We start from the raw sequence: 25468 nt of genomic DNA on the forward strand, positions 1-25468 counted from the left end.
GTCTTCAAAGAGTGGTCAATGCCAGTTGCCCCAGAGGAATGAACAGAACAGGCAGTTATCAAGTGATCCATCCAGTTGCCCATTCCTAACCCTCCCTGCCCATCCTGGCTAGCAGCTTTTGAGCATCCACTTGCAAGAGAGCATGTAATAAGTGTACACACCATATGGAGCTATTTTGAAGACTTCATTTTAAATAATTCCTCCAAATAATCAGATTATAGCATCCTTGAAATATAGGTAAGTTTGAATCCGAACTTTGTGGTTAGGTTCAGCTCTCTAGTCTTTCGGAGGTTGTAAGTAAATCATTCCACAACTGTCCTGTTTTGTGTTTGTGACTAGCACAATAGGATTTTGAACCATGTATAGGGCTCCAAGGGTATTTTAAATTATTCATCAAATGTGTAAATCTCTTAAATAACCTCAGTATGTGTTTTTAATTACACTGAAAATATACCTGCATGCTTTTAGAGTGGATCATGCTTACATGCTCACCTAATTTTTCTCCTCTAGTCTGAGCATGGAAGACATTTTAAACTCTTTTGTGCCACCCATTGAAATGAATTGCATACACACAACCCAAAATTCTGTGCATGTAACAGAAGCAATTTTTCTGGAATAAACTTATTTCTGCATTCTCCAACAGCCCAAAATACTTCCCCAGCATGGCCTGAAAGATGGCAGGATTTGTAGAGTTCTGCCAGCAGGCAGGAAACAGGCTGCACACAGTCTCCTCATGGGGGTCTGGGGTCTGGATCCCCCTGAGCAAAATACAACTGTGCCTTTTTGGAGTTTCATTTGTCAACAACAATATATTAAAAAGCAAATTTGTCTGGAAAATCTCACTAAACATGTTACTGTAAGAGGCTTGGGCTGAGTTCCCCTGCTTGCTAACAAGGATTCCTAATTCAAATTAGATGCTTGGAATTATCACAAGGCAGGTTTAAGCAGGGTTGTCTAAATTTAGCAAGTCTGTCACAAATACAGGAAGTTCCTGAAGCTTGCTGTAATTTTCTCATAGCCCATATTATATCTTGGGCAGAAAAATAATATGTAATCCGATCGGTCACTTTTGCAGTTTACTGTTAATGAGAAAACATTTTAAAGTTTAAATTAGCTCATTACACTTGCTGGTATAATTTAATATTTAAAGAAAAGCAATGTGATTCCTTTTTAAAAGCCAGTTTTAAACCAAGAAGAATACTTAGAAAATATTATGGAGTGGAAAATAACATGGAAGTTTTTAAAAACTCATTTGGCTAGAGTTAAACTAGATACGCTCAAACTCTACTTAAGTCTAAACATATACTGCACTGCAGCATATATACAAAACAATGTATTGTACAGAACTCATAACTTCAGTATTAGTCATTAGATGGCTGCCAAACTTCTTGTTTTAAAGCCATAGACTAATACAGCTACCCCTCTGAGACACATTAGATGGCTAGTTACTAATATTAACTTAAAAACCAACCAACAAATATATACAGAGAAATGTGACATCAACTCAACCTATCACTCACAGTTTAATTTGCTGTTAATCATAGTCACACAATGTCTACAGTTTTACCTACACAAACTACAATGGCAAAACACTCTAGAGGGGAAAAAAACAATGAGACTGTTACTCCACTAGTTTGGAGATACTTGAATTCTCAAATTCCAGGCAAATATATTACAAGAAAAAAAATATATGCAAGAGCACTATTTCATTCAGACTTGAATGCTTCTGTTTGGGGACTATTACTATGAGAAATCTTCTATATATACTTGAACATACTTACATTATCTAAAACAAATAGCTCAATTTAAAAAAATGCAGCATTCAGTAACTAATGAGTAGCTGAAAATGCCCCATTTATTCTTCAGACCCCATACTTCTACTTTTACTGAAAAATAATTTTACAATTCACAGAGTTACAAGTTGGTTTATACTAAAAATATTGTGGAAAAATACAAAGCGAAAAAACCCCCATGGAGAATATGTGACAAAAAATAAAAGTATTTCAATCCACTGGTATACATTGTAAAAAAACTAAGGTGCAAAGAATTTATCTGCTTACAGATATTTTAAAAATATGTACATGAAGGACAAGGATAGAAGACAGTAATGCTGAAAGTACTTTTACAGAGCGTCGGCACATCTGAGACTTTCAGTTGCAGCCAGGCCTCTCTGATTACACAAACAGCAGGTAGTAAATTACAACCTTCTGGATACCCTCACATGTTTACATGATCTTGTATTAAACACAGTAGTAAAATCAGATCCATGTTTTCATTCAGCATCACTTAACCAGCTTCTAATAGGGGTCAGGCTATTTTCAGTTAAGTCAAACATTTGAGGATCCCAAAGTTCTAGCATTCTGATTTCCTAACACTCATCAACAACACTGGGCTTTAAAAAAAGAAAAGAAAAGAAAAGTTGCTAGGTAAGGCACCCTGCCTGTAGATTAATATTATGACAACTAGTTCCTCTGCAAGCTATAAGAAATTCCAAAGCTATGCACAAGTAAAAGTAAATAGCTGCCTGCCTTGTGACATCGCAATTGCAGTCTGGAAGATCTGAATCCACACGGCAGTCCTCTGCCATCCTCACAGCACATAAATCTTCTCCTATCACCATGAAATTTTCCAGTACTAAAAACCAAGAACTTGCAGCCCAAAAACTTGTAGTCCAACAGCCTGTGCTGCAGGCAAGCATGCCTTTGCCAGTACCACACAAAAATCCTCACTGTCCAAGCAAATGTTAGTAGACCGTGTCTGCTAACATGAGACTAAATGGTGACAAGTGGTCATGTTTCTAAATAAAACTTACATTCATCAACATGTGTCAGGCTTGATCTCCTGGAATGTAGGCCATGAGTGTCAGGAAGAGAAGGCGGGGGAAGAGAGGCTTCAGTGCAAATACTGAGCAGTTGTAAATTTAACTGTCCAAGAAAAGTCCTGTATAACACATGCATTCACACACTACTCCTTTGCTGTACACCTATGCAGCTGGCCTATTTATCATAATGGATAATTTGTGGGGAGAAAACTTTCCAGTCACGAGGGGCCAGAAATAGGAAATCGCCTCAGTCAAGAGGCAGTTGTCCTTCTGGAGAGTTCTCTCTTATTCTCCCCTCTCTTCCACAGAAGGAATCAAAGGGTAGTAAAGAAAAAGTGAAAAGGAAATATGCTGCTGAAAAAAATAGGCCAGAAGGAATATTTAAAATGATTACATAAATGGTCTGAAATATTAATAAAAACAGATTCAGAACTGTCCAGTGGTTGACTGATTTTTTTCCTCTAGGAAGAGCATCTTGCAATAGATTACTAAATTTTAGTCTGCTCACAGGTTAACATCAAGATTCTTTAATACAAGAAGAGTTGTTTAAAAAGAAAAATAAAATGTTATGTAGTCAAAATATATTCTCATTCATCTTCTGAAAGAAATATCCGAGGAGTACTGTTCAAACTGAGACAAGGTGGGTGAGCTTTGTGTGGTTTGAAAGTTTGTCTGTTTCACCAAAGTTGGTTCAACAAAAGAGATTTCCTCATCATCTTTTTTCTCTAATATCATGGGACAAACATGGCTACAACTTTGTATTTAATTTTCCTGTAAATAGGTACTTCCCACTGGAGGATGTGGCTGCTGAAAACAAACCAATAAGCACATTCTAGCAAAAGATGGCATTGAGAGAGAGCGAGCAGAAACATGGAGAATGTAACAGAGTTAATAGTAATATTGCCAGGGATCCAGAATTTTGAATTTGCACTATAATGTCAGTAGTGTCAGAAATAAGCTGCATTTTCCAGCAGAATGCCTGAAAATAGCAACATACACTGATATACCAAATTTCAGCCAAGTGTTTTACAAACTTATTTTGAGATGTAAGCATTTTTTCCCCCATTACGAACTAGTCTTAAATCACAAGCTCATTTCACACAGGCTAACCAATAGACATTAGATAAAGTCACAACCATTTGTACTAGAGATGAGTTGGCAAAAGCTCTCTCTCCCTTCACCAATCTTCTGAATTTTTCCATTCCCTACTCCAACTGTAGCCACATGATATACATGATATTCATACTGGTACCCCTTCACTCATAATTCAAATCCAGCCAGATCTGTGGTGAAAGGGGGCAACACTATATGTACTCAGTAAGAAAGCATCCAACAGAAACTGATGGGGGAACTGAGGCAAACCTGTAATTAGACAAATTAATCTTTTCTTGAGGAAAGTGGCATGGGAAGATCGGCATAAGTGTATAAGAATTCAGTTTTACAGCTTATCTGAAAAGACCACTGAGAATTAGAATCCTGAGACTGTCCAGCCTCCCAAAGCACAGCACTAGTTCCAGTAGTGAGCAGATAGATCTCTAGAAGTACACTTTGCCATCTGTATATACCATCACGTCTCACTGGAAACCTCTTAAAGCTTGGCTGAGGCACAGGAAGCCCATCACTGTTATGTTTAAACACTAGAAACGCCTTCTAGAGAAAATGTAGAATTAAGGTAAGTAACTGTTTTGCTTAAGACTGGGTGAGACACCACATCCTCTCAAATCAACAGGCTCAGTCTGTAAAAAGTGCCACTTCCTGAATAATGTTACATTAAAACCAACACAGCTACCTTAATCTGAAAAGAGCTGCAACCCTGAATGGCTTTGCCACTGTGGAATTCACTCCCCGCACTCACCGAATGCTGAGGAGGAATATTGTAGTACAATGGTAGACTAATGTTGGCTGTAAGCCATGCGCTTGGGCAGCCACTCAGAAGAGATTCAGATGCCACCCAGCTGATTAGCAGAGATCCCCTATCTAGATTGTTTGTTTCCACTGGTGCTGCACATTTATATATATACCTTGGTGCACATACAATTATTCTGCACATGGATGGAAACAATATGCACATGGATGGGAAAGATTAGAGGGAACACTGGAGATTACCAAACATATTTACAGAACCTCTGGATGAAGAAAAATTAATTGCTTGCTGCAGATAGAACACTGGGTACTAGTACAGATAGACAATAATATTTGCCATAGCTTTGACTATTGTATCTGTATTCTGCAGGAAGATATTTCTATTAGCTGGAGAAAAGCTGCATTATAGCTCAGAATGGACAGCAGACATTTAATGTAATATTTTTCTTCTCCTAATTAGGGATGTTAAATAGCAGGTAATAGAATAGTTGAGTAACCGCATGAATTCTTAGTGGTTAGTCAACTATTCTATAGTCCCTGGGGGTGGGGCCGACAGCCAGTGTAATCTGGCCCCACTCCCAGGGAGGCCCCTGCCATTCCACGCAGCTGCCTGTATATCAGAGGCAGCAGTGTGGGGTGCCAAGAGGAAGCCAGTCCATGAGGGGAGACAGTTTAAAAAATAGCTGCCCTCATAGACCAGATGCCTGCTGCCCCACACTGCTGCCTCTTATAAAAAGGCAGGTGCGCAGAGTAGCAGCAGCCCCTATCCTGTGAACAGAGGTTGCTGGGGGGAGGCTGCTGTAAAGCAGCCTCTGTCGGCAGCAGCCTGAGTTCGCTGTGGACAGAGGCTGCTTCAGCAGCAGCCCCTGCCCATGGGGAGCTCGGAGCCCCCACGCATGGGGCTACTGCCATGAAATAGCCTCTGTTCATGGCAGGCCCAGGCTCGCTGTGGACAGAGGCTGCTTCATGGGATGCAGAGCAGCCTCTTTCTGCAGTGATCCTGAACTGCCACCGACACAGGCTGTTTCACATCAGCCTTTCCCACCGCTTCCCTTTCTCCAGAAGTCTGTATCTGGAGCTGCTGCCATCCTGTGCACCTGCCTGTGTATAAGAGGCAGCAGCGCAGGGCAGAGGCAGGTGTCACTGCAGAATCGATGTTGGGGGGAAACCACAGCACCGGCTCCTACTTCCCCCAACTTGCTGCCCCTGATATGGAAGCAGCAAGGGTGGGGGAATGCGAATAGTCAAGAAGTTTAACTGATAAACCTAGGCTTATTGGTTAATCGTCTACTTGTTCATATCTCTATTCCTAACTGAGATAACATAACCTATTGGGAACTACTTTTTACATTTTATTTTTCTTTTGCAAGTGACTATGCTCAATGGTCATACATCTGTCTACATTACTCTCTCCACTAAAAACCATCAGAAAAACTGACCAGAAAAACAAAACCACCTTTCATAAACTCTCCTTTAGGTAAGATTTTTAAAAGTGAGTGAGAATTTAGTGATTTAGTTGCCCTAGTGCTGCTCTTTAAAGAAAACAAAATATTTCATGTTGCTTTCCATTTTCAACCTAAAATGACCATTCATGACCAGAAGACAATAAACTTTTGACTACAGTAAGTCTTAGTCATCCTAGTAAATACTATACTGGCTTTTAACTTCCTGAAGCAGATTCAGTAGATCAGGAAGGATAAGTTCAACCAGGCATGTTGTTGGCTGAGATCTGTTATATATCACAGTTAAGATGAGTGTGTAGAGACAAGTAAGAAAATGTTCTGAATCCTTCCTTGAGCTAAGAAGTCAACTGCCTTATGAATTGCAATGTAGGATTCTATTCCATGTAGGATTTAAAAACAAAGCAGCTGCTTTTACCTGGCTGCAATCAGATCTAGAAGGTGTTGCCATCTGTCATTGACCTTGCCAAGTTTGTATTCAATTTCTGATGCTTTGCTCTCATGGCTGGCTTTGGCAAGACGCTCTCCCATTTGCTGGAGCTGGATTTTATTCTCTTGGGCTATGGCAATTTCATCTTGGTAATCCTAGATGGCAAAGAGGAATCAACAGAGATCAGGAAACGTATTCGGAACACATTCAGTTCAGCACCGCTAGAAGAATTAAAATAAACATAAGCAGTGTCTAAAGTTAAGTTGGAAATAGCTTGGTGAATGAACAAATCCTCAAACACCACAACATAAACATAAATAATAAAAAGAAAAAAAACATTTTGCAAATACATATACAATAATTCATAAGTGGTTTACAGACACTTGTGAGCAGGCATTTAGTAAAACATTCACCTTTCTTAGCTGTGTATTCATTTGGGATATTTCTTTGTATTTTGAGAAATTCACTTTAAGAAGCACAGAAAAAGGCACATAATTAGAGAAGAACATTGGCAAAAATTTTCACTGGAACATACAAACTGCCATATTGGATCAGACTGGTGGCTCTTTTAATATATAGTTCTATCTATTCTATCTATAATACAGGCCAGTAATAGATTATTCAAGTTCTGACAATCCAGACAGGGCAGAAGAAAAGGTGAACATAACAGTATTTAAACAAACAACCAAAATAAATTTACCTTCTTGAGTTTCTCAATCATCTCTTCAATGAGGATGTCTCCATTTTGAGACACCTTACTCTCCATTTGTGTTAGCCACTCACAGAGCTCCTTGTTCTTCTCACTGAAGACTGCCCACTCATTCAGCCTCTCATTCACCTGCTGCCGCCGCAAGGAAATCTTGTAATGTTTAGAGAGAGAGTCAAAAAAAGAGATTACAGTTAGAAGATGAGAGCTCACTGATGGAGGTAAATTCTCAGCCTTGCAAAGGGTTTTAGCTACCTGGCTGTCATTAATGTAAATGGAAGTTGTGCTACAAAAATCTTGCATGACTCATTGCAAGTTAAGGGTCAGCATTAATCTTAGTACCCTTGGTAGTCATATCCTGATGCAGACAGGAAGGAGTATACTGTAAATTTAACTGACTTCATGACAAGATACACATCAATGGTCTTTAATTCAAGTTTCCACAGCACAGTTAACTATAGCCCTTTTGTTATCTTTAGAGTAAATATATTCATCTATTAAGCATTACAATGTACATTGATAGCTTTGTTTCTTTATTTGGGAGCACAAACTCCAACTTAGCACAAAATAGATGCTTGACTCTTAGAACAATTTTTTTAGACTGCAAACCAAATGGATGTCTAGGAGGAGGCACACATGATATGGCCAAACTATAAAAGATTCATATGTCAATTTTATTTGCAAAATGTTTGCATGGGTGAGATAGGTAACATAAACCAAGCAATTGCAAATGCACATACAGTTACATGCTTGTGTCCACATACATATATTTTGAGAGTGCCTCTAATTTTGCAAGCTTGGTACTAGGTGACCAGAGATTCCTAAGGGATAAAAAATGCTACGACAGAAAGTAGCAGCCGATAAATGCAAACTGAAACAGAAAAACAAAAGAGCAGCAAACACAGGAAATGGAGCCGTGTCAAACATATGTCTCTTTGAAAAGTAAAAGAATGCTGTATATTTAAGAAATTAGTAGAAAGATATTTCAATTTCATTCTGTGAAGTACAAGAAAACTGGGTAAATATGGGAAGAGCACCTAAAAGAATATTCACAGTAAACTAATCTCTCCTGGCAGAATTTCTGATAATTGCATGACTACAATGTAATGGCATCCTACTTACTATAGCTTCTTCCTCCTCATCTGTAATACGAGTTATTTCTGACTCTATATCAGCATCTCCACTGATCATATAAGAACTGCACCTGCTCTTTCACATACAACTTACTGTTGTTCTAACTGAAGCTTTTGATTTTTCAAGTCAGACACAAAAATGGTAGCACATTTCCTTTTGTGGTAACACCCAACTACTAAGCAAGAAAAAAAAGCCTCACTCATATGGTTACATCCTGAAACATTAAATATGTAAAAAGACAGATTAAGATATCCTATCTATAATCAACCTTCTCCATTAGTATAAAAGATGTGTAACAGGAATCTGGGAAATGGTCTTCTGGTCCATTCACCCACATGCAGCCAATGTTGCTTTGTTTTATGAGAGTTTTATGATGCATTAAGTCTTTTCTCCCATAAATGATTCTTAATTGTGCCTCTCTCTCATGAGCCTCACAACTTCATTCAAAAGACAGGAAAAAACATTCTCCAGTCTGAGTGCCCAAATTAAATTCTGAAAATTTTCAAAACTAGGTGCACTCCTTTCATAGTTTTTAATATTGCGTTCTGCAGAACAGATTTGTTTGCACCAAACTAGTTATGAAAAAGGGTATCATGTCCATGGCAAAAGGTAGCTATATTTTGTTGGCCTAAAATGTTTGTTTTATTTTGTTTTGATTTTGTTGATATTGAAACGATTCTTCACTGTTTGATGTATTTTGAAGTACAAAAGTAAAATTAGAGCAACCCAGCAAATCTGGGAGAGGTGTCAACTTTAAATCTGGAGCCACGATTTCTAAGCATAAGCAGCAACTGTAAAAGGCACCTAGACACTGTGTATTTATCTCCCACACAGTGCCAAAGAATTAAGCGGGCAGCCAAGCCAAAGAGAATGAGAACTGTGCATTTTTTAAAACACAAGTTAAAACAGACTACCAACAGAGTACAAAGTACAGTGGGACTTTTTAAAAACAGAATACCAGAACAACCCTACCTCCTCTGGGCCAGTGATGTTGTTCTGTTTCTTTTGTCGGCCAATTATGCCATAAGTATTTTCCCTGAATTTGTTTATACCCTTGTTCAATTCAGTATTCATTTACAGGAAGTCTGAAAATGTTAGTGGTAACTAAAGCAAACACTTGAAGATACACTGGACTGTTCTTAATCATAGCTCCATAGCGAAGCAAAGTTTTTAAGAGGAAATGTTCCACTGTTATAATAAAATATTTTATCCTGCTCTCTTCCTTTTGTTGGTCTTGGCATGGCCATTGCTTTCAATGGACATTTCACAGAAAAATTGGTCTCCAGGAATGTAAGGATGAACCCTTTTAGGGATTGCAGACACATAGGCTGTGTCTACACTGGCATGAATTTCCGGAAATGCTTAAAACGGAATACTATTCCGTTTTCAGTTTTTCCAGAAAAGGAGCGTCTACATTGGCAGGCTCCTTTTCCGGCAAAGCCCTTTTTCTGGAAAAGCGTCTGTGGCCAATGTAGACGCGCTTTTCCAGAAAAGAGCCCCGATCGCCATTTTCGCGATCGGGGCTTTTTTCCGTTAAAGACTACTGGGCTGTCTACACTGGCCCTTTTCCGGAACAGTGTTCCGGAATAAGGACTTATGCCCAAGCGGGAGCAGAATAGTTTTTCCGGAATAGTGGCTGATTTTGTACAGTAGAGCATCGTTGCTTTTCCGGAAATTCAAGGGCCAGTGTAGACAGCTTGCAGCTTATTCTGAAAAAGCGGCTGATTTTCCGGAATAAGTGGCCCAGTGTAGACACAGCCATACTGTACACATCCTTTGATTATTAGGTTAGTCATGGTTTCCCTTCAGGAATGGGATTCTTCTTCATTGCTGTCCCATTTCAAGAGCAGACTTTTGGTTATTCGACTCCAAGTTTGCTATTAAGTGAGTTACATCTGCTATTTCCCTAATTTTATAGTTTTTCACCACTCTTTCATTTTAAATATCTATAAACCACTAAGGCTGGAAGTATTTCCCTCCTTAGCCTACCTTCAAAAGTGTGTGTTTTTCTTCTGGATGAAGCTTGGAGTTGACATACCAAATTTTACTTCCTTAGCTTTGCCTCTGCATTTGGAGAGTGATGATGTTATATCCTACAAATTGATTATTCTCATTTCATATTCTACTGCTAACTTGTCATGCAGCTGGTCCCTGTCTGTTCTAACAGGGCTTGTCTACACTGTCACTTTACTGCACTACAGCTTTCTCACTCAGGGGTGTGGAAAAGTTACACTGCTGTAAAGCAGGGTCCCAGAACTGTTAGCTATTCTCCTTGTGGAGGTGGTTTACATAGAGTTCTAAAAGAATTCTTAGCACTGGTGCCATGACCACACTGCTGTGTTAAAGTGCTGCCACAGCAGCACTTGAAACTCAGCAATGTAGACAAAGCCACAGCTGCTAATCACATTCAGCCATCTCTGTGCCCCCTTTCATGTGTATAATCACATCCAAGTTCAGCGTCTCATTTACCTGGTGGCACAGCTCCTCCCACTGTCTGTAAAGCAGCTCAATGCGCTCATTGAGGATTGAGATATCATCAGCACTGAGGTAGGTAGCCAAAGTCTCCTTCAGCAGTGTCAGATGTGCAAGGTCATCTGTCCACCCTTCAACAGCATTTTCTAGCTCCTGGTTTAAAAAAATGCATGACAAAAATCAAGGTGTGTATGCACCTAATCAAGCTTTAATAAATGAAGTTACATGTATTTGTTAACCATAGGCACTAGCATTTTAAAAGCCAACTGTATCTGGCAAACTAAGCCTGTTAACAGTCACTATTTAGATGGAGAGTGAAGAACCATATTTAATGGGATTACTGTAGACAACCTGTAAGACAGACTTTTTTTTTCAAAGTTAGAAGGGAGGTCCCATTGGTAGTAAAACTGATATAACAAGATATTGCTACTTAAGGGCTGATGTGAGTCTAAACTAAAATCCAGGGTCTAATTTCTCAAAATTTCAGGGCTATTTGGTTTGGGTTCATCTCTACTAATCACCTCTGCACCATGTTTACCCTGTGATTTTAAGAAAGGAAAAATGATATTGGGATTCACAATTGGTTTCTAAATTGCAACTAATGCCAGGTAAAAGTTTGTGATCTTCAGTTTTCCTGAAAAGGAGTAAGGAGCATGGAAACACCATTTTAAATTCTATATACTTTTTCTTGTCTCATCTCAAAGACTCATGCAGTAAGAAGCTCTAGACCAAAGAACCACCAATACATAGCATTTTTATAACTATTTATAGGCCTAATTCTGATCTGATTTAATTTGGTTTTCTATTGATATAACCTAATTTATACTAATGTAAGATTAGAGACCAGTCCTATACCTTCCAAGTGCTGTACAAACATTAACTAAGGTCTCAGTACTGGACAATTTCCCCTGCTTGTGTCTGTCTACACATTTTGTTTGTGTATTCGTTTGTTAGAGAGTGTGGTTCTAATGAACAGATGCACATACAAAATATTTATGCAGGTATAAGCATTAAATTACATATTCAGGAATTGTGGGCTGCTGATCTACATAGTCAGTAATGCCAAGACTTATAATGGCTGAAGATTTTCCAAGACAAGCAAATTGCAGACCACACGGAGCTCAGACTGCTTTACCTTGCAACGAATTTGCTCTGCATGCAGCTCATCGTGGTGATTTGGCAGTGGCTGAGAAAGCCTTTTCTTGAAGGATCTTAGTTTCCCCAAGGAGTCAGCAATGCCTTTTTCACATTTTTCCCAGTCCTGGAGGCAGAACGATTATTATTATTAGCCCTTATTCCAGATGTGGAGGAATGGGGGAGAGTGGAAAGAGATTAATCGTGCTCAATCAGTCAAGTTTACCAAGCACAGAATTGAAGGATTAGAAGGGACCTCAAGAGAGCATCTAGTACAGTACCTCTGCACTCATGAAAGCAATATCATCGAGGACGTTTGTATAATAGTGTGTTCCCATAAGCCCTTTTTATATAATATTCAAGTCTCAAAGTCTGGATAGTTACACCAGTAGAGCGTACTGTTTATTGTGTTGTGCTCCGGTGCTTGTAACAGCCAAAACTAAATCCCTCCTATTACCAGACCTCAGGGGCTGATTTTGACCTTGCAATATTGATTCTCTCTGCCAAAAAGGGTTCCATGTGTCCCCTTTGGAATGAATTCATTAGGCAATCCATTGTACTTTGAAAAAGTCATCCCTTTCAGTCTACTAAAATCCTGGTAGACAACAGCTGACATATGTGAATACTGCAGGAATCGACCAGACTAAAAAATTCAGAAGAGTACAGTGATTTTCTCTGCTACTGTTTGTATACTTGCTCAAAATTCTAACGACATCCAGTATATAAGTACGAGGATAATAATAATGTTCATTAAGCAATACTGCAGCAGATCCATTTGGAACATGCCTGCTTAAGCCTTGTACAAAAGCTACTCAGAGAGAATATGAACCAAAATGCTATAAGTATCTTTTGCGGAATGTCAGGCTTCAGCCTCACAAATTCTTTTTGTTAGCAAACCAAACAAAAACAAAACAAAAAAAACCAACACCCACAATGTTTTAAAGAAGAGCTCAATTGATTTCTCCCTTGAATTGGTAAGATTTTTGGCTGAGAGTTGTAGCATAAGAATGAATGTTGCCATCACATTAGATTTGAAAAATAAAACAAAAAGACTTTGTAGTGATGGACCATAGAGTCTCCTTCTGAACAAGGTTTTTGACCATCATCAGATACTGGAGGAAGCAAATGCAAAATTCCATCAAAAAGCAGAGATCCAGTTAACACTTCAATGTCAAGGCTATTTCTAAATACCTAATGCATGAACTAGATATATGCTTTGAAAAGTTACATGTGCAAGTTGTTGATTGCCTTGGACCTTTCTGTTTTCAACAGCAAAATGCATAAAAAAGAACCATCTGAATTTATGTTGATGGATTTTACTTACAGTACCCCGTTTTTAACTACTTAGCCAAAAGTTCTCATCCGTGGCCTAAATCATCATGCACATATTGATCTTCAATAAGAATTTCCATTGCCACTGGTGACATTTCTGTTGTCTTACTAAGGTCATAGTTATGTTGGATAAAAATCAATGCACTTTTTATTCAAATCCATTTATTTAAAATATAATATGGTTTTCTTTTTAAAAATAAACCTGTTAAAATGAAATCGGGATTTAATATAAAACACGTGAAGACCTAACCTACTTATTATCTCTTAAAACATTTAAATAAAAAATGTTGCCTGTTTAATTAAATCCCAGTTACCATCCTAATGCAGATTGACACAAATAATGAGCAAAAGTTAATTATCTAGTAAATAATATATCAGCCAGTATTTTCTTACATGCTAAAATGTGCCATTAATAAGAAACTGAAAATATTACATTACTTAAATACATTTATATAATTACAGAAAATCTTCAATTTGTGGTACTGTTTTTTTCCTAGGGTTCAACAAGGGAACCAGGAACAGCTGGTCCCCAAGTTGCGAACAGTTGCGTTACGACCATTCACATTTACGATCAAAGCTCCCATGGAGCAGTCGTAAAAGCAGTCCCCGAGTTATGAACGGGACTTGCGCTTATGAACAGTGCAGTCGCTATGCAACTCAATGGGGTCCGAGTTATGAACAGATTGAGTTATGGCCAACTCATTCTGTTTGGTCTATAACTCATTCGTAACTCGGGGAGAGGCTGTATTTGAAATTAACAACAACTGTTTGTGCAACTCTCATTCTAAGTTTCCTCCCCTTTTCTGCTTGTTATTATCATGTTATACATTTTTGCTTGATCACAGATACTTCAAAATCCATCAGACTTCCCTAAGTAGCAGTACATTATACTTCCAGACCTGGGGAGGGATTTGATGACATCAGTCAAGTCTTGTAGAAGTTGTGTATGGAGGAAAGGCTAGAAAGGGGAAGAAAGAATTATTTATGCGAGTGTTTACAGACCAGACATAGTTTGGTCCTTTTTTCTTGGACTATTTTGCTTTCTCTGACTTATAACTAGAAAGATTACGAAAAAACGGTTAGTGCCAACTAGTTGCATCTAGGGATGTTAAATATCGGTTAACTGAATAGTCAATTAACCTCATGAATGATTGGTTACTCGTCTATTCTACTGTCCCTGAGGGTGGTGTCGGCAGCCAGTGCGCTCCTGCCACACTCTCGAGGAGCTCCCTACCACTCCATGCTGCTTCGTAGGGTGCCAAGCATAAGCTGGTCTGTGAGGGGAGCCAGTTTAAAAACCAGTTCCCCTCTTGTGGGCCAGCTGCCTGTTGTCCCACACTGCTGCCTCTGTATCAGCGACAGCAGTGCGGGATGGCAGCAGCCCCTGTCTGGGGGGATGTCTGAGCTCCTGGACTCGGCATGAGCCTGAACTGAGCCAGGCTGCCTGCCTGGCTCCTAATACACTTTAAATGCAGAAACACAGAAGGGGTAGATCCTGGACACGGTGCAAGCCAGGACTGAGCCAGCCTGCTAAAAAATTTACTGGAGGGTGGGAGTGGGAATGCATGTAGTCTATAGCATTAACTGATAAGCTTTTGCTTATCGGTTAACCAGTTAATCGACTACACTATTACCTCCCTAGTTGCATCTCCTGAATCCAAGTCATAATTGGTTAGTTGCTTCTCAGCAAGTGGGTGGGGTTAAGAGACATCACATGACAACTTTTTGGATATCTGCACCTCATAAAAAGGGAGAGAATTCAGTCTGAGAGGAGGAACCATGGGGAATCCCAAAAAAGGGGCCCAAACCAGAATTTTCAGGAGAATAGACACCTCAGGAAGGCCAGTGCTCCATATGGGAGTTGGAGGAGAAGACTCCAGAAGAGCTGAGAAAGGAGACTGAAAACAGAGCCAAGTGGAAGGAGAACTTTCCTACCCTTTTTAAACAGAAGTTCTTCAAGGTGCGTAGTCCCTATCTGTATTCCATTCTGCACTTGTTTGTGCTCCATGAGCATGATATGAGGGAATTCTTACAAGCTGTATCCATTGGCTTGTGCCTGTCCTCCTGACTGAGGATACTGCGGATGAGGCAGACCAACCATTTCTCCAGTTCCTTCCCTACCATGAATCTTGCCAAGAACCAATGAAGAAGGAAGACTGAAAGCGGAATACACACAAGGACCACACATCTTGAAGAATTTCAGTTACATAAGGCAAAAAGTTTTAGGGGGTAGCCAAGTTAGTCTGAAACAGGAAAAACTTAAAAAACAACAAATAAGAGATTCTCTTCACAATGGGTGACTGACAAACAGTACTCAAAAGAGAAGAAAGGAGCAAGGTTGCAGGTGGCATAACTGCTTGCAAAATCAGTCCCAAAGAATGATCAGCCAAGGTGCAATATCTTGCGAACATGTAGATGGAACTCTAAGAGGTGCTCTCTGTCTTTATTTGGAAGAAAACTTGTGAAGTGAAGCTACTGAGGCTGCTTATGTCCTCGGAGAGAACCCTTGCTCCATATGAGAAGGGAAACAGCACCAACTGCTAACAGTATATGATACATCCAGAGATCCAATTAGAGATTCTCTGGGAGGATATAGCTTGACCTTGTGCTCAATCTGCTATGACAACAAGTAGCTCAGGTGACCTTCTCAATGATTTTGTTCTCTTTGGGTAGAATGACAATGTTTGTCACATGTTGAGAGAATTAAATCTCCTTTCCTGGTTAGACCCTTAGAAATCTTCTGTGGAAAGGGTAGATGGTCAAGGTGAAATGGTTCACCTTTCATATTGAGAGTTGTTAACTGTGTCCCCTTTTCCATAGCTGACAAACATTATGGATGCCAATAGCTATATGGAATTTTAGTTTGTGACTAAAAACATTGCACCATCACAGGTCACGACTGGGTTTCTTTTTGGGAACTAGGGGATATTTAGAATAGAACTCTTTTACCTGATGTTGAGCAAGTACTCACACTTTTACTGCCCATTAGAGGAAGGATTCTACCTCCAGCAGAGGGGTGTTTCCATGAGAGTGAATCCTGTAAAGGGATTCAGGAGGAGGCAGGGAGAGAAATGTAAAGCTGTAACTGGAATGGATGATATGCAGCACCCATTTATCCATTGTTATTTCCTTCTGGTTTGGGGGGAAAAGAGAGGTGGCCGCTAAAGGAAACCTGGACATTGGGTGGAAATGCCATCAACCCTCATTTGTAACTCCTGAGTATCTTTTGGCAGGAGTCGGGGTTGATGTAGAGTTGATGTGTTTGAAATGTATGGTGCAGGGTAGCATGGCCCTTGTACCCTCTGTCTTTTACAAAGTGCTTTTAAGAGTATTGATTGCTAAACAGCAGAGGCAAAGGTCTTGGTTTTTATAGCTGCTTACAGTATTTCCTTTTGGGGGCTGGTGTATGTATACCTTGGGATGAGAAGGTTGCCCTGGTGTCCTTTGGTGAGTGCAAGGACTTGTTTGTCTTTCTGTGAAAAGCTTGGTCTTGTTGAAGGACAAGTTTAACTCAAGCCTGATAGATAAGCATCTTCCTCCCCAGGAGCTAAAGACCCTTGGCTTGCCTAGATCTCTCTGTGGAAGCCTGAACAACTTGGGAGATTGGTGTAGAGTAGATATCTAGAAACTCTGCTCCCTTAAAGTAATACTTTCAACCCTCTTGGGAAGTAGGGTGCAGGCTGCTAGTGTTTGCCATATGGCTCTTGCTGGTGCCACTATGTCTTTGTTCAGTTGGAGTGCTGTCTGGCTAGACCCTATGGACTGGGGCCTACAGATATTTGGAGATCTTTTGCCATTCTGTGTAGCAACTTCTGGAATTGCTTATGGTCATTAGGAGTAGATGGTGAAGCTGGGGTAAGCACCTCATCAGGAGATCCTCTGTTAATACTGGCATAGTCCATGGGTCCACCTCTTCCTCTTTCTGTAGGCTCAGGAGGAAGTGCTGGTTGCACTCTTGGAGGGGAACAGCGATATGTCTCCCTATGAGATTGCATAGACCCTGGGTGTCATGCATATGGGTCCCATGTGCCCCAATAAGGTCAGTAGGAAAGAGAAAAGGCATGTTATGGAAGCTGCTAAAGCATGGAATACCACTGGTACCAAGGGTTCATCTGGCAGCTCTGATTCCCTTAATGATGAAAAGTTTGGGTCTAGTTCAATTGGTGATGCTGTCAGTTCTATCAAAGGAAAGTCATGGCTAGTAGGTGGGATGGGAAATAGATTCATTCTTCTTCAGGCCATGTCTCCTGGTAGGGACAAAATCTTGCTGATGAGGGTCAGTCCTGACAACAGAGAAGACCTCAGATTCACAAGAACCAAAACATCCTCTGGAATGGTGCTTCTAGCAGGAGAGTCCTTCTGCTCTTTTGAAGTATGTGGACTTTTGCCTTTCTATAACAAGACAGACAATATAGGAAGGCTCTGAGCTTATGGATCAATATGGGGTTGTGGTGGTACCACTAGTGACTAATGTTTCAGGTAGGTATTCTCTGTTGGTACCAGTGATTCTTGGTCTCTTGACCCAGAAAGTACCAGAAGTGGTGGCATTCCTGGTGTGTTTTTTTTAACCACAGTCCTTGGATTTAGTAGGTCACAAGTTTTTTGGGGCTAGATGTGAAGACTTGCCCACCGTGGTTAGGGAGGGATTTGTCAGACCTGGACTTAAAGGTGGATTTGTTCGAGTGCTTATGAAAGGGTTCCCTGTTGTCCTGAGAAAACCCTGAAGGAGGGGTCCTAGGTGTGTTCTGTCTTGCTCCTCCTGCATCAGGCCTCATGGTAGGTGGTGTGCTCTTTGATGATTCTACATGATATACAGAAGGGTTCCCATGACCTGGGGATGACTGAGTCACAGTCATGATATTCTTCTTAGCCAGGATTGTCATGCCTATTAAGTCTGGCTGTGGAAGGAGCAACACATACTGCACATGGAGGAGATATGCACTTCTCCAAGGTAGTCCTGGCAGCACTGGTGGTCATCTCTGACACAGAAGAAGTGCAGACAGGAGATTGTAGCTTTTATAGTGTTGTATTCTGGATATAATCTAATTTCTGTGCTGGGAAGCTGGAAGGGTTTTTTGTGGGCAGGAGTCTATTATCCACTAACTATACTAGCAGAACTATTAACTCTAGCTACACTAAAAATAAAAATAAAACTGAAATATTTACAAGTTTGAAAACAAAGATCAGGCTGAAGAGAAAGGAGAAGCTCTTGACACTGTAGTTTGAAACTCAGGCCAGGCAGTGATAAGAGGAACTGAAAAAGCTATCTTTCCACCTGCCCCTAATATCCTTGGTGTAGAGCATGAGTAGAGCAAGAGTGCAAGGCATGAACCAACAAACAATACTTGCAAGAGTTCTCCACTCTCAGGTACACAGAGTGCATGTCTGCTCCCAGTGGGAAATATAGACGCAGCACTCAAAGAAACTCTGACTGGTAGAGACACACAAAATTCTGGTATAATTCTTTTAAACCATTGAAATTATTCATAAAATGAATTTGGATTTTTGTGTCTAAGTCGGAGTTAGGAAAAAAGCATCAGCCGCCATGGGGATTTAATTACATACCTTGTTCCATTCATGTAAGAGATGTGGCTAAACTCCCGCCTGTCATGTTGAGTATATATAGTGGATTTAGCATGCATTTTGCAAACACAAACTAGTGAATATTCACAATAGTCACATAAGATAGGGAACTATTATTAATTCTATTTTCTAGATAGGAAAAAGGAGGCAGTGGAGTTAAATGACTTGCCCACATTTATACAGTGGCAAAGCAAGACATAACACAGGAATTCCTGATGCCAGACCATTCCTCTTGATTATACTTCTTCACTATGGCATAATAGTTATTACATGTGGTTTTGTGCCTACTCATTCACTTACTTTCAGTAGAAAGGCAAGTTGTTTCTTCTGTTCCTCAAGATGCATGGTGGCTAATTTCCAGTGCTCCTGAATTTCCGTGAGTTCCGTCTGCAGGGTTGCTTCAGCTCCACTATCAGCAGAGAGCAGGAGCTGCTTCCCAGCTTCCACAGTTAAAATGTAGCTCCCTTGTTGCCGTAGGAGAACTTTCTCTTTCAGCTGCAAAGAGCAATGATCTGTTAGCATCTTGGTTTTAGTTGCAGTGAATCATGTGTAAGCCAGGGCTGGTAAAATGTATTTTTCATTGCTACCTGAGAGACCTTAGCTTAGACACAATGGGCTCCTACCCAAATATATAACACCGCCATTTTACAATTCAAGCAGTAGGAAAAAGACAGGATTCCTCTCTTCATCCCCAAAGCATACACAGATTTTGAGGGTGGTAGGAATGATAAAACTGACTTTTGCTCACTTCTCCTCCATCTGAGTAGGGCAGAAACTCTGCAGTGGAGAAGCTCCACTTTTCTGACTTCTCCTGTGAAGAGCACAGCAGGCACTTGTGTCATGAGCACTGCTATTTCCAGTCATGAAGATTCCAAGCCAATGAGTGGGTATGTCTGATTTTGCACCATGATGGACTGCATGAGAGCTCAAGGTTTTCCAAACATTGTCTTAGATATGGTGTGTGTTTAAGGGGGGAGGGATAGCGCAGTGGCCTGCTAAACCCAGGGTTGTGAGTTCAATCCTTGCGGAGGCCATTTAGGGATTTGGGGCAAAAATTTGTCAGGGATGGTACTTGGTCCTGCTGTGAAGGCAGGGGACTAGATTCAATGACCTTTCAAGGTCCCTTCCAGTTCTAGGAGATAGGCAATCTCCATTAATAAATAAACAACTAATTAAAAGCAAACATATAAGAGCACATACAAATTTCACTGTGCAGTCAGTTGTGACACATGGAAATAAACAGGCTCTTAAAGTAACCAGGTGCAAGGAATTCCCTCAGCTGTTGCTTGTGCAGTTTTTGTTAAGCACTAGGCCACTGGGATTTCTTTAGATCTATAAAACCCACCTTCATTCTTTCTGAAAAACAACTGTGTCCAATCTTTCTGTTGCTGCACTCCACTGAGCTTTGGCTACTGTAGTTAATTTGGTTCTAGCACACTTTTAAGATAAACAAAGCATCTTTCAACAACACATTAAACTAAGCGTACAAGAAAAGGACTACACAAGAGTTTAACATACTGGACATACCTGCACTTCATCCAGAAGGGCTCTGGCTTGCTGCAGAGGAATAGGAATGCCACCGAGTCCACTCACTGGCTGATAAGACACTTCCACCAGCCATTTGCGTAGTTTCTCTGCCATCTCCCTGTAACGCTGCCATTGGCGGATTTGACTGTCAATGATTCCCCTCCTCTGCTGTGCCCTGCGAATCACTCCTTGCCATTGATTACTGAGTAGTGTCAGTTTCAGATTAAACTCATCCCTTTTCAAGAACAAACAATACAAACACAGGTTAAGAAACTGTATCTTTGATCCATTTCTCTAATAAATGAAAAGCTGAAAAATATATGTTTCCTGGTAGTTATCTATGAAGTACTTTACATGGCAGCTAACATTCAACAGGGATTTAAAAACTACCACATTTCAGGTCAATAGCCATAACCCAAAGGCTACAATTCTCTTGTCATGGAAAATATTTTAATCAAAATTGCCAATTATTTTTGCAAAAATTTTAAACTCAATGAAAGTTCACAATCCTCTCAGACAAATCTAGGTATGAAAGACACCTACTCTGATCTCAAAGTAGGGAACAAACATTAACATTTGTACTAGGGGAGAAATTTATGGATAGTCCTGATATATAGTACAGTTTGGATAAGGGCTGACATCTCTTGAGCAAAAGCATTCCATATGCATTAGTGGTGTTCATTGATTTTTAAATATTAAACTCTCCAGGCCATATGCTGGTTCTCACTCCATCTCATTTGTGCAACGTGGAGCAAAGAGAGTAGAAACCTGATATAAGGAGTCAGTGGGGGTTCTTCTGGCATAGCATAATCCCCAAATGACATAAAACAGGTGTAGATGGCTGTATACCACCCACTACTGGCCGCTCTGGAGGCATGTCATGGTGTAAGGTGTCAGGCATGCAGACACAGCCTTGGAGCTGCTGTGTTCCCCAAAATGGCAAGTTGAAGGAGTTAATTTACATTAAAAACAAAAAACAAAAAAACAAGTATTGTGCTGATACAGCATTTTATTACCAAAATATGTTCAGTCAGTACTTTGGCCGCTTCACTTACGTCTGGGATTTCCACCTATCTCCTGCCTGTTCTTGATGGAATCACCATATGCCTTCTTTTTATCTGGCAATTACTTAGCACACAGCACATGTTACTACACAAACAACATGAACAGGAGTGTCTACCTGTCATCCACTTGTCCTTGCTCTAGTAGGTGCTGTCCATCAGTGATGATTGAATGTAAAATCTGCTGGCGACTGAACATCTCTGCCTGGAACAGCTATTATAGAAGAGACAGAAATGGTTTCAAAACAAAGGTCTCACAGGCTTTCACTTCTTTTGCTGTCACTGGCAAACGATTACTTCACATTTAATTTACTTAAGGCTTAATCTTGTATCAGGTGAGCTCCATGGGAGTTTTGATACCAACTTCAATGAGAAAGGGATTAAACCCACAGTCTTGACAAGGAGGAGGAGGGAGTAACTATTCTTCCCACATATGGAATTTTTTTAGGTACATAAAGGCTAAACAAGTTAATCAGAAACGAGGTTCTAGGCATCCTTTGGGAACAATATCGTGATTGACAGCATGTTTTAAGCACAGCTGCATTAGGCATTTAGAATCTTGTGGCTTGGGAGTATTTGTCAAGGCTTCATTTTCTGAAATGTTTTTACATATAAAATATGTTATAGCTCTTTACTTTATGAAGGTGGATATCTGCATGCACAATTTCTGGACCAAAAACTTGTACAAATGAAACGATATTGTAAGACAATTTTACATTGCAGATAAACCCTCTTTGACAGGGGTGCTCAGCAAAGTTCCCTCTAAACCGTGTGGCTGAGCGGCTGAGTAGCTATGTTGTGAGACCCGCACAGAGGTTCAAAGCTGCTTGCGCAGGCAGGAAGATCAGGAACGGGGCTCCATAAACAGCAGCTAAACTAGGAATTGATGCAGTAAACACTGCAGGTGAGAACAGCAGCATGCCAAATGGAAGTAACAAACCTAGGAAATTACAGGATACTTGAAAACATTATGATTTTAAATACAGAAAATATACTTGGGCCACAGCTTGCACTGGTCTATGTGTTTATACACCCACAGGCTTTAGTTTACTTACTTAGGTACCATATTCTCAGTGAGGATAGGGGAGAGGTAGCTTACTGTAGGGTACAGTAAAATGTCTCCACATAAAGTCCGTTTGTTATAACTTGCCTCGTGTGCTCTCTGTTGCTCCAACAAACTCTGGTAGTTTCCTGAAATCTCTGCAGCCAGTTTCTGCTCAGTCTGAACCAGAAATTCCATCCAACTCTCACATTTCTCCAAAAAGGTCTGGTGTTGCAGTAAAAAAGACTGTAGTTTACTAAAAGGATGAAAGATTGATTCATTAATGCCTCCAGCTCACACAGGATGACAGTGATTTTTCAGGGAGCCTTTACAATTCTGGTTGCAATAACTTTTTCATCACAAATGCACATGCTGACTTATCCTAGGAGACTGATGTGGAACCCTCTTGTCATCCTATCTTTTTGTTCATTTATTGAAATTACATATAAACAAAAAGTACTATAATTTAAAATGCCATCTCGTGTTCATAAACAGTCACCATTACATTTCTCTTGGCAGAAATCCCTTTGTCTTTTCGCTCAGTATATAGAGTCTCTAGACTGCTGCCACGTTCTTTTGAAATTAAATCAAAAGAAAGCGGCTGTTTTTTTGACAGCGATAAACCTCATTTTACAAGGCAGAACACCTTTTTTCAAAAGAGTTCTTTCGAAAAAAGGCATTCTTGACTGCCAACAGGGCTTTTTCGAAAGAGAGCATCGAGATTGCCTGGGTGCTCTCATTTGAAAAAGTCAATTGTGGCTGTCTAGATGATCTCTTTCGAAAGACGCATGGGCTACGTCTAGACTGGCCACATAAGACGGAATAGGCATGCAAAGCAGGCAAGTCAGAATAGGGAAATCCGTGGGGGATTTAAATATCCCCCGCGGGATTTAAATAAACATGGCCGCCGCTTTTTTCCCGGCTTGGGGAAAAGCCGGAAAAGAGCGTCTAGACTGGCGCGATCCTCCGGAATAAAGCCCTTTTCCAGAGGATCTCTTATTCCTACTTGCAAGGAATAAGAGATCCTCCGGAAAAGTGCTTTATTCCGGAGGATCGCGCCAGTCTAGACGCTCTTTTCCGGCTTTTCCCCAATCCGGAAAAAAAGCGGCGGCCATGTTTATTTAAATCCCGCGGGGGATATTTAAATCCCCCACGGATTTCCCTATTCCAAAGTTCGAAATTAGCATGCCTCTTCCGGAGAAGGGGCCAGTGTAGACGTAGCCATGTAGTCTAGACGTACCCTTACAATGGTTTGCTAGTAGAGATTTACCAGTAGTGCTACACCAATACCCACTGCTAGTATTGTTATAGCTTAAACTGGTAAAAAAAAATAGAAGTTCTTCGGATGATCTAACAAACCAGGTCCCTGAACTGAACACCCAAAATAGGATTACTGTGTCTATGCTAACTGGGTTTTTTGCTAGGAGAATTGGTGCTACAGTAGAGCTTTTGCCCACATACTTATATTATTTATGAGACTGATCTTTTCATACTCCTAATTTATGTAACTGTGTTGACAAAACTTTTGAGTGTAGAACATACCCTACCTGTGATCTCAAAGGAGAATACTCTCAGTAACATAAAAATGACTGACTATCTACATTAAAGCTTTAGTGGCATGGCCATATTGGTTGGGGATGTGATTTCTTTTTTACCTAATAAATATGCCAATACAAACCCTGGTACACATACAGTGACGCTGGAATAACTGTATTTTATTAGCATAGTTTATGTTGATTTCAGAAAAAATTGTAAGACATTTAACACTACTAAAACTAGATTCACACAAGAAGCTTTTGGCAATATAATAGCTCTATTGGTTTTTCTATTCCAGCCAAATTCATCTAGTGCATGCATAGTCAAAGTTTTACATGCCATGCACTGAACTGCCTTTTCCAGTCATTTCTATCACAATGACTAATAGAAAGTAATATATGTGCTTCCAGCTGACCCAACCTGAATCTTTCTGTTGTCTGAGATGAGATTATGGACCACCGCCTGTTCAGATTCTGCATTCTTTTGATTTCTTTATCATTCAAGGGTAGCCTGTAGCCCAGCTCGTTCAGACGGTCCAAATCCGGTGCCATGCTACTGAAGTTTAACATCTGGCTCTGGAACAAGTGACAAAGAATACAGGTAGCTATACAGAGAACTCCATTAATTACCTTACTAAAATGGGAAAGCTCCCAGTGAGCAAATTTAAGATGGCTTGGATTGCCACCTTGTGGTAAGTGTTCTACATTGCAAGGCAAGAGACCCTTTCATGATTCTAGATCCTGGTGTTAGTCCCCAGTGCAGCAGAATATATAAGCACGTGCTTAACTAAATATGTGAGTGGAACAACTTGTCTTTAAAATTAATTATACGCTATCTTAAGTGGTTTGCTGGGTTGGGCGTTACCAACCTGAGTTGCAAAAGGAGGCATCTCTTCAAAGATAGTGCACTTAGCCTGCGAGAAGAACTGTCTTGTATTATCAGTACACTCATCAATTAAGACATAGTGGAGAGGAGTTCTGCAGGTACTTGTGGTGGAAGGATAACAGCAGAACTAAAATGGGGAAATAGTAGGCTTGCAGGGAAAGAGGAGTGTCATCAACTTTCTGTCAGGGATTGGTCCCTGACAGAAGTAAAAAGACATGTGTATGTATAATACACATACACATTCACTGTAATTATTAAGATGATAAAAATGAGTATACAGTCTCTTTGATTTACCTCACCACATGTGCAGATAAGATAAATTTTTAAATGTATAACACTATCCAGAGTTGGGAGGATATTACATATTAATTTTCAAAACAGGTTATTCTCATGGCATCAGACTACTAAACTAAACATTATATTCAGGGATCATTGGTGTAGCTTGCACCTCTGTTATATTTAGGTATTTATATTCTTTCCTG

At 40.1% G+C, this 25468-nt stretch overlaps 1 protein-coding gene across 13 annotated transcripts in view; it reads right to left on the reverse strand.

Moving 5' to 3' along the window:
* SYNE1 (spectrin repeat containing nuclear envelope protein 1) overlaps window positions 1-25468 on the reverse strand; it is a 488224-nt gene that overhangs the window by 39809 nt on the left and 422947 nt on the right. For 12 of the 13 annotated variants that reach the window (XM_075924456.1, XM_075924455.1, XM_075924462.1 and 9 more), the window contains 9 exons: window positions 24522-24676; window positions 22674-22821; window positions 21643-21737; window positions 20463-20697; window positions 19236-19430; window positions 12022-12147; window positions 10884-11039; window positions 7275-7433; window positions 6563-6729 (listed from right to left, as the gene is read on the reverse strand). In XM_075924456.1, coding sequence (XP_075780571.1) covers window positions 6563-6729; window positions 7275-7433; window positions 10884-11039; window positions 12022-12147; window positions 19236-19430; window positions 20463-20697; window positions 21643-21737; window positions 22674-22821; window positions 24522-24676 — 1436 coding nt within the window. Of the gene's footprint in view, window positions 1-2528; window positions 2998-6562; window positions 6730-7274; window positions 7434-10883; window positions 11040-12021; window positions 12148-19235; window positions 19431-20462; window positions 20698-21642; window positions 21738-22673; window positions 22822-24521; window positions 24677-25468 lie in introns of those variants that run through there. The other variant, XM_075924466.1, reaches the window with a different exon arrangement.

The sequence above is a fragment of the Pelodiscus sinensis genome, chromosome 3, assembly GCF_049634645.1.
Source record: "Pelodiscus sinensis isolate JC-2024 chromosome 3, ASM4963464v1, whole genome shotgun sequence".
NCBI classification, from domain to species: domain Eukaryota; kingdom Metazoa; phylum Chordata; order Testudines; family Trionychidae; genus Pelodiscus; species Pelodiscus sinensis.